This window comes from Notamacropus eugenii, chromosome 2 (genome assembly GCF_028372415.1).
Source record: "Notamacropus eugenii isolate mMacEug1 chromosome 2, mMacEug1.pri_v2, whole genome shotgun sequence".
NCBI lineage: Eukaryota > Metazoa > Chordata > Mammalia > Diprotodontia > Macropodidae > Notamacropus > Notamacropus eugenii.
Genome location: NC_092873.1, coordinates 522,797,028 through 522,812,513, shown reverse-complemented (window position 1 = coordinate 522,812,513; position 15,486 = coordinate 522,797,028). Strand labels below are relative to the sequence as shown.

General features: G+C 42.4%; 1 protein-coding gene across 3 annotated transcripts in view; it reads right to left on the bottom strand.

Annotated features, from left to right (window-relative positions):
• PATJ (PATJ crumbs cell polarity complex component) overlaps positions 1-15,486 on the bottom strand; it is a 325,916-nt gene that overhangs the window by 26,724 nt on the left and 283,706 nt on the right. For all 3 annotated transcript variants that reach the window (XM_072649698.1, XM_072649699.1, XM_072649701.1), the window contains one exon: positions 5,200-5,283. In XM_072649698.1, coding sequence (XP_072505799.1) covers positions 5,200-5,283 — 84 coding nt within the window. The remainder of the gene's footprint in view (positions 1-5,199; positions 5,284-15,486) is intronic.

Sequence of the window (15,486 nt, the reverse complement as noted above, 5' to 3'; positions counted from 1 at the left end):
CACTGAGCAGGGTATATCCAGGATGACTGGAGAAACCACTCGGAATGGGTCCCGCCATGTCAACACCTTCAGAGTCCTGTTAAGTTTATTATATAACCAAATGAGATCTCTGTTTTCCAAACTATGCATGGCCTGGCTTGTCTGGCACTGAAGTCATGCTAGGATGGATTCCTGATGGAGATGACAGACTAGCTTTTCCTGGATGGTCTGAAAAGGAAGATACAGACCCATCTGTTCAATAGAATGAGGCCAGGCACTAGACAGGCAGGGAGACAGAACAGTGGGCATTTCCAATTCTGTTTCCTGCACAGCCATGTTTATGCTACACATGCTCATTGGCAGTGAATGTTTCTGTGCATGGGCAGGGGAGTGTCACTGGAATCACAGAATCTCACAGACAGCAGGGACCTCTGGGACCATCTGGGACCATCCCTGACTTAGAATCCTCTCTAAATATATTGGACATGGGGTCATTCAGCCTCTGCATGAAGGCTGCCCATGAGCAAGAGTAAACATTGTGCCTTATAATTTCATTTTTGGTTCTGACTTGTGATTAGAGGTAGTCCAAAATGGCATGGTATGCCTCAGGAGGATGGCTTCCCTATCCTTGGAAGTTCATAGAGAAGATTCTTGTTCAGGTACTCCAATGTTTCCCTACTGCCTCCAAGCTCAAATATGAACACCTCTCTTCCACATCTGAACCCTTCACAAGCTAGCTTCCCAGATTTAAAAATGATTTCCCTTCAGGTACTCAGTAATTCAACTAAACCGGCCTTCTTGATGACAATAAAAATGATAAATAATGACAATGGTAATAATACAGCTAGCATTTCTACAGCGCTTTAAGGGTGGCAAAATGCTTTACTAGTATTCTCTCATTTAATTCTTCCAACAATCCCAAGAGGTCAGTGCTATTAGTGTTCCCATAGACTCCCAGGTAGTAAGTCAAAGTTTGAGGCCGGACTTGAACTTGGGTTCTCATGATTTCAAGTCCAGCACACTCTCCTTTGGATCATCTGTTTCTCTTCCTTTGCACAGGCTGTGTGGAAAGCATTCTCTCTCCATAAGCACCTTTCAGGAACCCCCCAAACTCAGTTTCCTTCACTCAGCTTAAATGCTACATGCTGGAAGAGGCCACTGCTCAGTACTACTGGCCCCTGCCCTGGCTGAAATTACCTGGTTTTCCATTCACATATGTAACAGTTCCATAGCCCATGCATAGAGTTCTTGGCTTCTTCCAGCTGACCACATGGACATGATTCAGCACTATGATGGCTTAAAGCTTTGAGGTGATAAGGCAATTCCTGTGTTGGCCACTAAGAAGGAGGATCCAATGACTCAGCGTATGAGTGACCACAAACTTGGTGTTCTCTCCCCTTTCTGGTTTGGATACTGTCCACACTGCTGTGATCTGCTCCTCGTTCAGTGTGGGGGGGAAAGGAGGCTCACTTCAGCCCTGACACTAGCTGCCCTGTGTTCATAAGCCCTTGGCACCTAAAGCTCATGACCTGCTTAGGGGAAGCCTGTATAGTTTCAAGCTTCCTCCTTTTGCATTTGCCCTTTCCTGAGTAGATGACTGAACATTGATCTCAGGATGGGGGTGTTCAGGTGTGAAAGTGTTCTTGTGAGCTCAAATAATTCTGAGGTATTGTTTACAATGGATGGAACTGACTGGTGGCAGGGGAGTTTCTGCATTGATGAGGATACCACTGACAAGAAGCTGAATTTTACTGCTGACCTGACTTGTTAGATACCACAGACTTTGAGGGATACAGAACAGGGCTGAGGTGAAACTGCTTCACATTTAGAAGACACCTCCTCACCAAGTGTAACAATGCCACTTATTTGTCTTTCTGTCAGAGTGCTTGTGTGTATTCTGGGTTATATATTGCTTTTGTGTGTGTGAAATAAATAGCTGTCCCATACCTGATTCCTATAGTACATGGAGTACCTCTCTACTCCTCCCTTGGCCTGGAGAGAGGTATAATGAAGTAAAGACTGTGAGAAAAGGGAGGTTAGGCCTGGTGTGTTGGATTGTGTGAGCTCAGGCTTTCTGAGCTGCAGTCAGGCTTAAGCTGAAGAGGGGTTAGACTAAGTCCAGACTCAAAATGGTAAGCCCCCAAGGAGGGGAGGGGGACCACCAGACTCTCTAGGGAAGTGCAAACAGGCTCGGGACAGAAATGGAACAAATGAAAGCTTCTGTACTGCTCAGCAGTGGGATGGAGAGTGATAACTAGCTTTAAGATTTGCAAAGTGCTTTCCAAACATAGTTTCATTTGATTCTCGTAACAACCCTGAGAGGTAGGTGCTACTATTATGCTTATTTTACAGATGAAGAAACTGAGGCAGACGGGTTAAGTGATTTACCTAGAACTACACAGTTGGTATTTATGTTTATGGCTGTATTTGAGCTCACATCTTCCTGACTCCAAGTCTAGCTCTATGACTGAGCTTGGGAATAGCAGCTGTATTTTTACCCTAGATGATAAAGAGACCTAGTTTAAAAAAAAGTAAAGAAGGAAAGAGGGAAGAAAAGAAAGAGGTAAGAAATGAAGGAAGGAAAGGAGGCAGGAAGGAGAAGAGAAGAGCTTAATCCCTCTCATTAGAGCATAGGAAACACAGGACCAAATCTGGTACAGTTCATGTGCATGGATGGGTGCAGAGAATATGGAGCCTTGGGGGAAATGGAATGTTAGGCACATATGTAGATGTTTTCTTATCCCAAAGAATTTAATCTCCTTGAGGGCAGGAAGTTTAATTTTGGTCTTCCTATTCCTTGAACCTAGGACAGTACCTGGCACACAATAGGTGCTTAATAAATGCTCGTTGGTTGATTGAGATATGGATTGAATTAGACGGCTTTAGTGGCCCCTTCCAAACCTTAGATTCTTTCATTTCTTCATCATGGGAAATTCTCCAGGGCTGCTTAGGGCACTGGGAGGATGAGTGATTTTCCTAGGGGACCACAGCTAGTATGCATCCAAACATTTAAACCAGAACTTCCCAACTCCAAAACTGACACTCCCCCAGTCTGCCTTTTTTCTGTATGTTAGAAAAGTAGAGAATACCATGTGGGCAGTGGTGGGCAGATCAAATAATTGTCTCATTCAGGATCCCTCCTCCTTTCATTGGAGAGGTGAGGGATGAGTGGGATGCAATGGGGCATATACTGCCAGGAGTCACTGTGTCGGTTGGCTTTACCATGTTATTTTACTTTGCTACATGGGAAGGCTTACTTACTCAGAAATGGCCAGGATGTACTAACTAAAGGCATGAATACAACTTTTTAAAAAGTCTCTTTCACTTTAAGTAAATTTAACAATACTGACCCTTGGCATCATCATCATCATCATCATCACCACGTGTAGGGGCTGACTACACATACATACAGTTCACAGCATGCAAGCAGTCGACCTCTTCCAAATATTCAATTAAGGAGTCCCTGCCCTCTCTCCCTTTTACCTCATCATGCTAATTACCAGCTTTTGGTAAATCCTAGCTGATTATAAAACAAGAAAAACCTAATCATTAAAACCATATTCTGTGTTAAAACTATTAAGCCCATCCCCAAAGAGGCCCCCCTCTGTTTTGCTAACCCTATACACATATAGTATAATGAACCCACTGGGAATATCATTTGTGTCAGCATGGAAACACAGTTAAGGTCTGCCTTGAAATGGCTTGTTTGAGCCAAGTCTCCTTTCACCTTGTAGTCAGTGTGGTTACACCTTTAACCCCTTCCTTTCTGTATTTTCTAACCCATAGTTGGCTCTCTAGTTTCCTTCCCAGGGGCAGAATGCATTGAAGGCTGAGATCCAATGATGTCAGCCTTCCTGGGTTATATGAAAGTCACTAAGCAAAATACACACATGCTCACCATAAAATGTTAACTAGTCAATTAAATTCCTCCAATAAAGGAAATAAATGTTGCCTAAAGGCTTCATGCCACAAAGTACGCTCTTTCGTCCAGCCTACACAAATTACTGGCTGTGGCTTCTCCTTTACCCAGTTATTGGCACCAAGCGACCACTTTTGTGCCCATACAAAGTGATGACAAATGAGGAAAGCTTGGTAAGATGGAGCCATTGGTACAGTATAGCAGGCCAACAAGAGGGCCCAGAGTTGAATTTCAGCTGACCAGGAAAACCAGGGGAAAAGGAAGGAGCTGCCTATTTGGACATAGTTTAATTGGTATAATTCAATTATCTGCCTTGAGAAAATGATACTCAAAGCTGGGGGCAAATGTAGACACAAAAGAGGAAGCAGGGTAGATGGCGAACCAACATCAGATTCAGGAGGACCTAGGTTCAGTCCCACCTCTGACGTATGCTCTGTGACTTGGGGAGAGACAGTCTATCAATGCCCCAAGCAGAGCTCCAAGGCCATGGGTTACGGATCTGCCTTTGTGGGGGGAACTTCCTTTGTGGTTCTTCAGTTGTTTCAGTTCTGTCAGACTCTCCATGACCCAGTTTGGGGTTTTCTTGGCAAAGATACTGGAATGGTTTGCTGTTTTCTTCTCCAGTATATTTTACAGATGAGGAAACTGAGGCAAACAGGGTTAAATGACTTGCCCAGGGTCACACAGCTAATAAGTGTCTGAGGCTGGATGGGTCTTCCTGATGCCAAGGCCAGTGTTCTATTCACTGTGCCACCTAACTGCCCTGGGAATTTCCTTATAACAAGGAAATCTCTGATTTGCCCCCCAAAGCTCCCACAAATATGGCATCAGCAAAGAAAGGAGAAGTGACCAAGCAATGAAGGAAGCACCATAGATGGGACTGAATTTACATTGTCTCATTGCAAGAGAGATAGGGGAGATATCAGAAAACAAGAAGTTCATCCCCCCCATTTTACAAAGGAGGAAACTGAGACCCAGAGAGGCCCAGCAACTTGGCTAAGGTCACACAGGTACTAGGCAGCTGAGCCAGAATTCCAACCCAATTACTCTGACTCTAAAACCAGTTTTTTTGATTTTGTTGCCTTATAAAAAATAAAGGAGGGAAAGAGAAAGAGGGAGAGGGAAAGGGGTGGGGAAGAACATAGGGCGTGGTGAGAAAAAGAGTGAATCAACAGAAGGTGGGAGACCCTAGAATCCTGTGAAAAGCAACCTGGGACCTCTGAGTTAGAAGGGGGTAGCTTGTGGGCAAAGGGGAAGTCATCCACGGGATTACATTTCTGAGTAAAATTCAAACCATTTACCTCTAAAATCTGGTCACCAGCCCAAAGTCTTCCATCTCTGGCCGCTGCTCCTTCTTCATATACTTCATGAATAACTATAGCATCCTGTCAAAAACATGCCCCCAAACAAGTTTTCATTACTTTTAATCCAATCCAATAAAGAGTTACTTATAAAACATCTACTATGTGCCCTGCACTGCGGATATAAAGACAAAAGTCCTTGCCCTCAGGAGCTTGTATTCTAGCTGGGAGAGCAAAGAAAGACAACCCGGAAAGAGACCATGACTCCCCACCAGTGGTCACCCATTCTCACACCCAAGAAGCAAACTAATGAGGCCAAATGATTCAGGTGATCTCTGGCTGCCACGAAGACAAAGAAGGTATATTTAAGCATCATAATGAATTTCTCAAGGTCTGTTTATTAGCTTTCTTGCCTCAGTGTCTTCTGATAAATGGTTTTTGTGCGGAACGTCTTTGGTGGCACTTTTGTCCGTGGCTGCTGGCTACCAATGACCTGTAGGTGAACTATGATCCATCTTACTTACATTTTATGGTAAAATCTGAAACCAGGCTATGCATCTCTATGGACATTGAAGAATTTGGCAGAGGCAGGCTATTAAACATGACTCTGAAGCTTAGTGGGGAGCAGAGCTAGTTAGCCTGTGAGGTCTAATTTAGGTGGAGTAATGAGAGAAGGGACTGAGATTAAACATACAGCATAATAATTAGTTAGCTAGAAAGAACTGAGTTGATTGGAGACTGGCTGAACGAACTGTGATATCCTGAAGTAACTGAATATCCTATCAGTCAGAATGGACAATGTGATGAATTCAGGGCCAATGGGAAGTTTTGCATGAACTATGCCAAGGGAAGCTAAGAAAATCAGCAAAACATCTGATAGCAGTAGAATAAAATAAGGAAACAATGGTGAAGTGTATCTACAACAATCAAACCTGGCCCTGGAGAAGAGATAATCCACTGACAGCCCTCTTTTCTTTGGAGAGGTGGGGGAACATGGGGGCAGAATGCTGCCCAATGCAATCAGACAAACTGTATTCTGTTGCTTGATTTTGCTTAACTGCTTTTCCTTGACAGAAGGGAAGGCTCACAGTGTGTGTTGGGCTGGGAGGAGGAGGAAAAAGAGAAATGATCGTGATGCAACAATAAAAGGCCTTACTAAAGCTTTAAGTCACGCTGGCTAGGATATTCACTACCCTGACAGTCACCATTCAGTTCACTAACGATATCTTTGTGACTGTCCCAGATACAGGAAAAAATAAACAGTAGTCAGTCTAGGCCTTCAAGGAACTAACAGTCAGAGTATTATGTGTGACTGTAAAATAATATAATTTATTTTCTTATACATCAAAGACATCCCTTTGGTAGACCATACACTTATTACAAAGATGCTGCCACTGATCAGCTACATTTGGAATCCTCTTTGGAAGCTGCCTTGAGAACCTCTGGCATACTCTTTTGCATAGTTATAAACATGCAGAGAGATTCAATTCATTTCAGTTTAACCAGTCTTTATGATGAGTCTGTTAAGTGCTGTTAAGGGACTCGCTGTGGGGTACAAGGACAAAAACAAAACAAAATAAAACCCAGTTCCTTTCCTTAAGGAGCTTACAATCTATTGGGAGGAAATATGTATACAGAAAAGTAAACAGAAAATACGTATGGAGCAAATACGAAGTAATTGGGTGGCGGGGAGCGGGGGGGAGAGAGGGGAGAGTTAGAGAATATAATAACTGAGTCTCTGTGGGAGGGGGCACCTGAGTTGTACTTAGACTGAAGGTAGGGAGCCTAAGAGATGACGGTGAAGAGAGAGAACATGAAAGAAAACATGGAGAAAGACAGAAGAGGGAGATGGCATCCAAGGGAAAAAGAGGGCCAACATCTCTGGAACATATAGTAGGAAAGGAGGAGGACTGTATGATCAGGCCAAAAAAACAGGTGGGAGACAGAGTAGGAAAAGTTTTACTGAAATGTTAGCAAAAAATAATAAAGATAAAGAGGAGACAAAACTAGCCCTACCTGTTGATGGCATGAGAGTTTACTTAGAATATATAGGAGAATTAGCTTAATTGAGATTACAGCGTTAACAAAAATAAAGGCTACAGAAGAAATTCACAAAAATCAACACTGCTATATTATAATACAAACTGAAAGACGAAAATAGAAAGGGGAGATGTCCCATTTGAAATAACTACAAAATGTATAAAATATTTGGGACTCAGTCTTCCAAAGCCCATTCACTGCTTGAATAGATTTCAATTACAAAATGCCTCTTTAAAAAAATGAAAAACAGCCTAAATTGCTGGAAGATTCATCAGTGCTCATGGCTGGGCCATGCCAATGAAAAAGGACAACGCCACCAAAATTAACGTAGAGATTTAATGCTTTACCAAATAAACTAACAAAGGGTTACTTTAGAGAGCAAAGTAAAACAATAAGAAAATTAATTTGGAGGAAAAAAAGATCTTGAACATCAAGAGAAATAATGAAAATATAGAAATAAAGGGGGAATTAGCACTTTGGGACCTCAACACATTTTCAAGAATAAACATCAAGACCATTTGATACTAGTTAAAAAATAAGAAGTAGATCAAGAGAACAGACTAAGAAAATCAGAAAAAAATAAATCTAACAACCCAACGTTCAGTAAAAGTGAAAATATATATTATGCAGGAAACAACTCCTTATTTGATGAGAATTGTTGGGAAACTAGAAAACAGTCTGCGAAAAATTAGACTATACTACCATCTTGCAAGATATTATACAATAAATTTAAAATAGTTATACTACCTGAATAGTAAAGATCACAACATAAAAAAAAAGATGAGAATATATCATATCCTTTTTGTAACTATGGGAAGAGTATTACTTCTAACCAAACAAGGGCTAAAAGCAATTACAAATTTTGATTAAAAGAAGATTAAAGAATTTTGAACAAACGAAAATTGTATCAAAGATAAGGGAAGTAGTTGAGTAGGAAAAATTCTTTGTATCAAATATTTCTGATAAATATTTGATATTTAAGATATATGAACAACTAACAAATCTATGATGAAAATTTACTTAATAGAAAAGTGGTCAAAGGATATGGACAAACAATTCTCAAATAAATAAACTATTAATAACCATACGAAAAAATGCTTTGAATCACTGATAATATGAGAAATGCACATCAAAACAATTCTGAGACAAAGATTATAAAGGATGAGAAGAGTTAATATGGGAGGAGTGTGGTGAAATTGGTCCATTAATGCCTTGTGAAGTTGTAGAAACCAATTTGTCAAAGCAATTTAGTATTGTACAAATAAAGTGACAAAAATGTCCAATTCCTCCATCTCCTGGAGGAACACTGTTAGGAGGAATTATCAAAAAGAATCCCCAACATGTACAAAAAGATGTAAAGCAGCTCTTTTCATGGTACTTGAGAACTGGAAAAAAGGGATGCTCATCACTTGGGGAATGGCTGACCAAAATGAACATTACTGAATATCTTCACATGGATTTGGGAACTGGTTGGATGGCTGGATCCAAAAAATAGTCTTTAATGGTTGATGACAAGATCTTGAGCAGCTAGAACATTTTGCCAAATCTAATCCACTGAACTCTAATAGGGATAATGGAAAATTCTGGCACTGGAGTCCAAGAAATCAATTTTATAAATATAAGAGGGGAGATAAGGTAGTTCTGAGGGTTAAAGTGAATTCCATGTTTCAAAGGAGGAAATTAAGTGATCTGTTCTTATGTCAAATTAGAAGGAGGTCATGGGGTGGGTGGGGGTGGAGATAGTTCCTCTGTCCTGTTCCCTGGTCACTCTACACCTACAATATTGTGTTCAATTCTTGTTACCTGCCACATTTTAGGAAGAAAACTGATAAACTGAAGAGTGTGGTAAAAGTCCTTATACCATATTATCAATCAAAGGAACTGGAGATAATTTGCTTGGAGAAGATACATTAGGCTTGTTCATCTTTTCCACAAAAGAAAGGAAAGTGCAGCAATGGTTACAAGTTGAGATTAATTATAAATAAATTTTTTAGAAAAAGGAGTTGGGAAAGATGGATTTGGGCTCGATGGAAGGGAACACTTCCTGAAAGTGAAAGAATAGTCCTCTTACATCATAGTCCATTCCCCTGGGAAGGAGATGTAATGAAAGGAGTGTCAGATGATGAAACTGATGCTTGGGATGGTGAGGTCATTTGCCTAAAGTCATCCAGGTATCACAGAATTAGAGTCCCAGGGTTGGTAAGGACCCCTAACCACCAAAAGAATGCCCATAATGATGACCCAGAGAAGTATGTGTCCTGCCTTTGATCGAAGATCTCCAAGGAAGAGAACATCACCCCTCCAGGCAGTTCATTCCACACTGGGACAGCTCTCATGGTTCAGAAGGTTTTCTGGGCATTGCTCCTAAATTTACTTCTGTGTAGCTTTCATCTACAATTCCCAATTCTGCCCTCTGAGAACCAGCAGGACAAGGCGCAGGAGACAGCCTCAGAAACACCTGGGGAAAACGCCAGTTCTCTTGTCTGATCCAGAATTTTCTGTTCATTGGCCCTTCCTAAACCTTGGTAACCAGAATCAAATCCAGTATGCCCAAGGAAGGCTAATGAAGGCAGAGCAAAGAAGAGGGACAGAAAAAAACTAGGAAATGGTAGAGCTGGGATTTGAACGCAGATCTTTTGTGTCCAGATGGAGGGTTTTTCTTCCCAAGAGAATTAAAACAAGAATCAATTTAAAATTCACGTGTTCCAGGACTAAAATTTCTAACCCTGGCATTTATTTCATCCCCTTCCACACCATGGAAGGCTTCGGTATCGACCTGGAGGTTCATTTTGGCTCAGCTGTGTCAGGGAATAGGACTGAGTGTTTCTGAGAGGGCTACTGTCAAGATAGCCTCTGCCAGCATCACTGGCATCGGGGAGGATGCCACTCTACCCCACCTCTCTTTTTGCTAATCTCCCAACAGTTTAAAGTGAAACGGAGGAAGTAGAAAGTCTAGGCAGAATCCCACTGGGTTCTATGTGGGCATTTCCGAAGCTTAGGGAATGGAAGGGTAAGGTATTAAACTGTTCGGTGGTGCCTGGCTGACATAAGGTCATTTGTCTAGATGGGGGCATGTGCTGACTGGAGAGCCTTCTCTTTAACTGCTGAATAAATAATGTCCTCCAGAGTGACACCGTGATAAATAGAAGTATTTAAGGATTTTAAGACGCTCAGTAATGGAGCTATAACATGCCAGAGATGGGAAGAAAAGGTGGCATAGTGAATGCCTGGGCAAATCACTTAATTGTTGTCTGCCTCAGTTTCCTCATCTGTAAAATGTCACAGGGTGACGGTGAGACAGTAAGAGTCAAATGAGATAATATTTGAAATGTAACTGTCAAGCCTTAAAGCCCTTTATAAATGCTCTGGATTATCATCATCATCATCACCAAGAGTGGTCATGGGCAAAGCATACTGAATTTGGAGTCTGAAGACCTGTTTGGGGCATCAATTCATTTCAGTAAAATTCAGTTGCATGAATACCTCAGGCACCCTGCCAGCTGCCCCTGGCTCTGTTTCTCCCCACCTGGCCAGAGATAATACCCACTTCACTGAAGTGAGGTGGAGTTCCTTCTGAGAAGTTGAAGGAAGTAAAGGGGGAACAGAAGGAGAAAGGAATATTTATTAAGCACCTACTATGTGCCAAGCATTGTGCTAAGTGCTATGCAGATATTATATCACCTGATCTTTGCAACAACCTATGAGGTAGGTGCTCTTATGATCTTTTTTTTTAAAGAGGAAGAAACTTGAGGCAGACATGTCTAGGGTCACATAGCTAGTAAGTATCTGAGGCTAGATTTGGACCCAGGTCTTCCTGACTCTACCAGGAGCAATGCTCTATCCACTGATAGTTGCCTCTAGTTGAGCTACCTGGTGAAGGAGTGAAGGGAAGGTCAGCTGTTTGGGGCCAGCCTCAGACCAGGCTTCTTCTCTATCCATTCTGGTCGTCTGGTCATCCGCTTTGTTTGGTGTGCATATCACAATCCACCCCCGCTTCTATCTCTTGCTATACTTGGAACTAGACACAGCAATCAGATCATTGCTTCTGTTCAAATTGGGACAGCTGACTCCCCTTTGGCCCTATCTCTCAGTTCTGTGACTTTCTATACTCACCTCTAATTCATGGCCATGACTCCCTTGGGTGAATTGTCTTCCCTTATTAGAATGTGAAGTCCTTGAGGGAAAGGACCAATTTTTACCGATGTTAGCCAAATGGAAATTATGCCTTTCAGATAATGATCTGAAGGTTTCTGTGGTTAAGGAATCCCAGAATCTCAAAGTACTAACAGGAACTGCAGGAGCCAGTTGGCCCATCACTATGTGAACCAGGATCTTCTGTAGTGTCCTCCATGGGTGGTCGTAGGATCTACCTCTCTGAACTCTGGCAGAGGGAGGGGAGTAGAGCTGGAAGAATAATGTAGACTAGGACCACAACAATGGAAAGAGGAACAACTTGGAAAGACCTAAGAAGCTTCCGGACACATGAGCATCCAGGATCCCAGAGGATTCAAGGTGCAGTGTGCACCCATCTCTTGACAAGAGGTGAGGGATTGGGTACAAATGGAGACACACTGTGGGGACTGGGTCAGTTAGGGAGTTTGTCTGCTCGTGTGATTTCCTTTTTGTTTTCCAGTGGCTTAGTGGGAGAAGAGTTGGGAGGGAGGGAACCTAGATTTCTGGTGATTAAAAGAAAAATAAAACTAAGTTTTCAAAAACCTCACACACCCGAAGCAAATAATCATGCGTCCTTTGCGGGGAGACTTTCACGGAGGGGGAGCACTACCTGCTAAGTAGTGCCAAGGCAGCCCATACCACATGGGACCACTCTCACTGGGGACTAGCCTCAAGTCACTCCCTCCGCATCCTCAATGAGAAACAGTAATTAGTTCAGTGGCCAAACCACAGAGTGCATGGAGAGGAATTAGGCATGAAGCTGAAAAAATAGGAAGGAGACGGTTGTGAGAAACTTGAGAGGCAAGGTTTCTCTTTGATCTTAGAGGGTCAGCTCTCATGGGGAAGTACACACTGGCTGACACGCACACCAAATTGTTTATCGTTATGAGGGCGGAGTATCTTAAGTGGAATAGAAAGGGAATTAGGAGCTGAAAGGGAAAAAAAGTCAAATTACAGATAATAGAACAACTCTCAGCAACCTAACAAGAAGTCTTTACCAGAGAGCTCCTGGATCATTGAGACAAAAGTCTGGAGGCCAAATAGCTCAATTCCTTCTTTTACATATGGGGAAACTGAGGCCCAGAGAGAACTACCATCTCCAAGGTCACACAGGCAGTGAGTATCAGAAGCAGGATTTGAACCCAGGTTTTCTGACTCCAGAGCTAGTATTTATACTGATGTATATGTCAATCTGAGGGACTCAAGTTACTGTAACAGACTTCTTTATCAGTGAACCCCACAAATGGTCCCAGGTTCTCAGGGGAATTTAAAGCCTGAAGCACAGGCTAGGGGAATTCCTGTATTTCAGGGCAGACTGACACAAAGAAAACAGTCATCGTTTTTCTCCTGGGTAGAGCTGCCAACATGCAGATAACAATACCATTAATGAACATGCCAACCACGTCACAGAGGCCAGTGGATTGGGTGATCACAAGTCTGAAAGGCCCGGAAACCTTCAGTAAGCCTTGCACTTGGGGTATTGGCAAGGAAAGGCTTGTGGAGCACCCGTAATTGTTCTTTTATGGGAGAAGATTTTTTTTGGGGGGGAGGGGGGTTTATAAGAGGATCTTTCTAGACCCACAGGGGATCGACTTAACTGGGATTCCTGCTGCCTCCACTCTACTGGAGGCTAAGCCCTTTCCTGCAGACACAATGAACACTGTAACATAAGCACCATTATGACATGCATGGCAGGGAGTTACCACTGCAGAATATTTTATTTATATCGCTAAGGAACCATACACAATAGAAGCCCTGCTGATAATGCGTAATCAATACTGACGCCATCTTTCCTATTTGAACATGGATTTCATTAGCATAGAAGATCCAGGTCTCAGAGAGTTGTTGGAAAGGTTTTTTCATGGATGTCAATCTAAAAATGCAGGAGAATTAGACAACAATTTATAGTAAGGAAGGAAAAATGTGGTAGAAGGGATCCCTGGGCAGACATGAGTTTGGGGGAAACAGACTCTCCATCTCCTTTTATCTCTGACAACGCCAGTTAGTTGGCCCTTCCTATGGGCCAGGCCCTGTGCTGAGCACAAAGTTTTCCAATCAGCTGACAAACGTAATAAATGCTTATTATCTGACAGGCACTGGGGGAGGTGTTGGGGATGCTAAAGAAGGTAACTATGATTTGAAGATTTTCATGATTAAAGAATCCTGGAATCTCAAAGTAGGAAGGGGAGGTTTAGGGGCCAATTAGCCCATAGCTGTGAACAAGGTCCAGCCCTCAAACCCCATGTTCTAATTGGGAAAATAGCATTAAAAGCAAAACAAAACTGGTACGTACACGACAATCCCAGAGCAAAGGCAATAGCAGTGAGTAATAGGGATGGTAGAGGAGGCCAAGAAAGATGTCGGGGAGATATTCCCCAAAGACAGCCTTACGTAACATCAGGGGCGAAATGGCTCTCCTTCCCCTCAACCCCAACTGCTCATGTTTGTCCAATATTAACAGCAATCTGAAACTTTCAACTAAATATTTCAGGAATAAAACAGCCAATATAATATAGAGAATGAATCGGTGGTCTCATGTAAGACCATTTTATGGGTTGCAATACCGAAATGTTTCTCTTCATGAGGTCAAAGGTGAGTCTGTTTTCCATTGAATTGCAAAATCTTATTATGGACAGGGGTCACTTGCCAGGTTTCACATCATCAATATACATATAATTTTTCATACTGAAACATAGATTTATTTGAGGGAAATGGATAATATTTGCATTACATTTTATAGGCCCCTATGGTTCCATCTGGTCCTTATTTATTTAAATTTTGCTCGGCTTACTCCTATTCTTGCTTACAGTTATGTTCTGGAAGGTCACAACTGCCCTAACTTGGATTTTTCAGTGGTACCATTCATTAACATTCCTTTGCTCTGCAGTCATGGACCTTTGCAAACTCTGCTTTGATTTTAAAATAATAAGGCCGAGGTAATAAGATGTTTGGTGTAAAAATATATGACTTAAGCAATAATGGCAGAGAAAGCTCGGCTTTTAGGGGTGGACTGCCAAAGCAAACCAAACTGAAAAAAAAATGACTGCCCAGAGTTCATCTTGCGGGAAATTATCAAATTAAACACTTGGTCACACAGAGAACAATGGGTGCTCCTTCCCCTCCCTTGGGCTCACTTAAAAATAGAGAGCCAGAGATATTGAACGTTTCAGAGCTTTAAATCAGTGCTAAGAGCTGAAGGGTTACATTCAACTAAAGCAGAAAGTGGCCAAAGAAACCAAGCTTAAGCTTCTGGGGGGATATGGACTGACCTGGGGTGAGGCTCAGGCTAGCACACAAGGGATCTGGCCCTTCACTCTGTGAAAAGAGAAGGTGAGCCCCTACAAAGCTAAGGAAAAGGGTAGCAGTGGTGTCTAGGCTGATCATCATTATAATTAACCTAGTCTCATGGCGATCAGGAAGGCTGCAGAGGGGCCTGCCTTGCCCAGGGTTCCCTCAAAAGAACACTCAATAGCTGTCCAGGTGTGGGTGCTCACAGCCTGCTCTCCTGTCCTTGCTTTGGGGGTATACAGCAATTCCCAATTCCCGAGCTGAGGGAAGGAACAGGTTTCAGAATCCATATGCTCCTGATGAGGAAAAACCTACTCACCCAGGGGGACAATCAAGGTCAGACATGGAAATATTGATAATATTAGAGCCTCAACATTTTCCAGAATTTCCTTGAAGATGCCCTCATTGTTTTCATTGGCTGCCTTTCTCCTAACTGGATGTGGTCCAAGGAAAGGATTGGATAATATGGCCCAGAGCAGCAATCATGGGGCCTGTGCGTTGCCAGTATTAGAAAAAAAGGAAAAAGAAAAATTCCTTCTCCATTTATCAGTTGTTTTACCCATTAAACCACTGCCTACCTCTTTCTCCCATGCGCCATTTAACCCCAAGGTAATATAAGACCATCTAGATGTATGACCTTGGAAGGGATACCTGAGGTCAGAGAAGAAAAGGTGCACACCATGCCTCCTTTTTAAGTGCGCTTATCCTTCAGAAGGACTCCAAGACTGATGCCAGAACTGGATATTATGAACTTCAAACAGCTCTTAAGGAATTTTCCCCACAGAT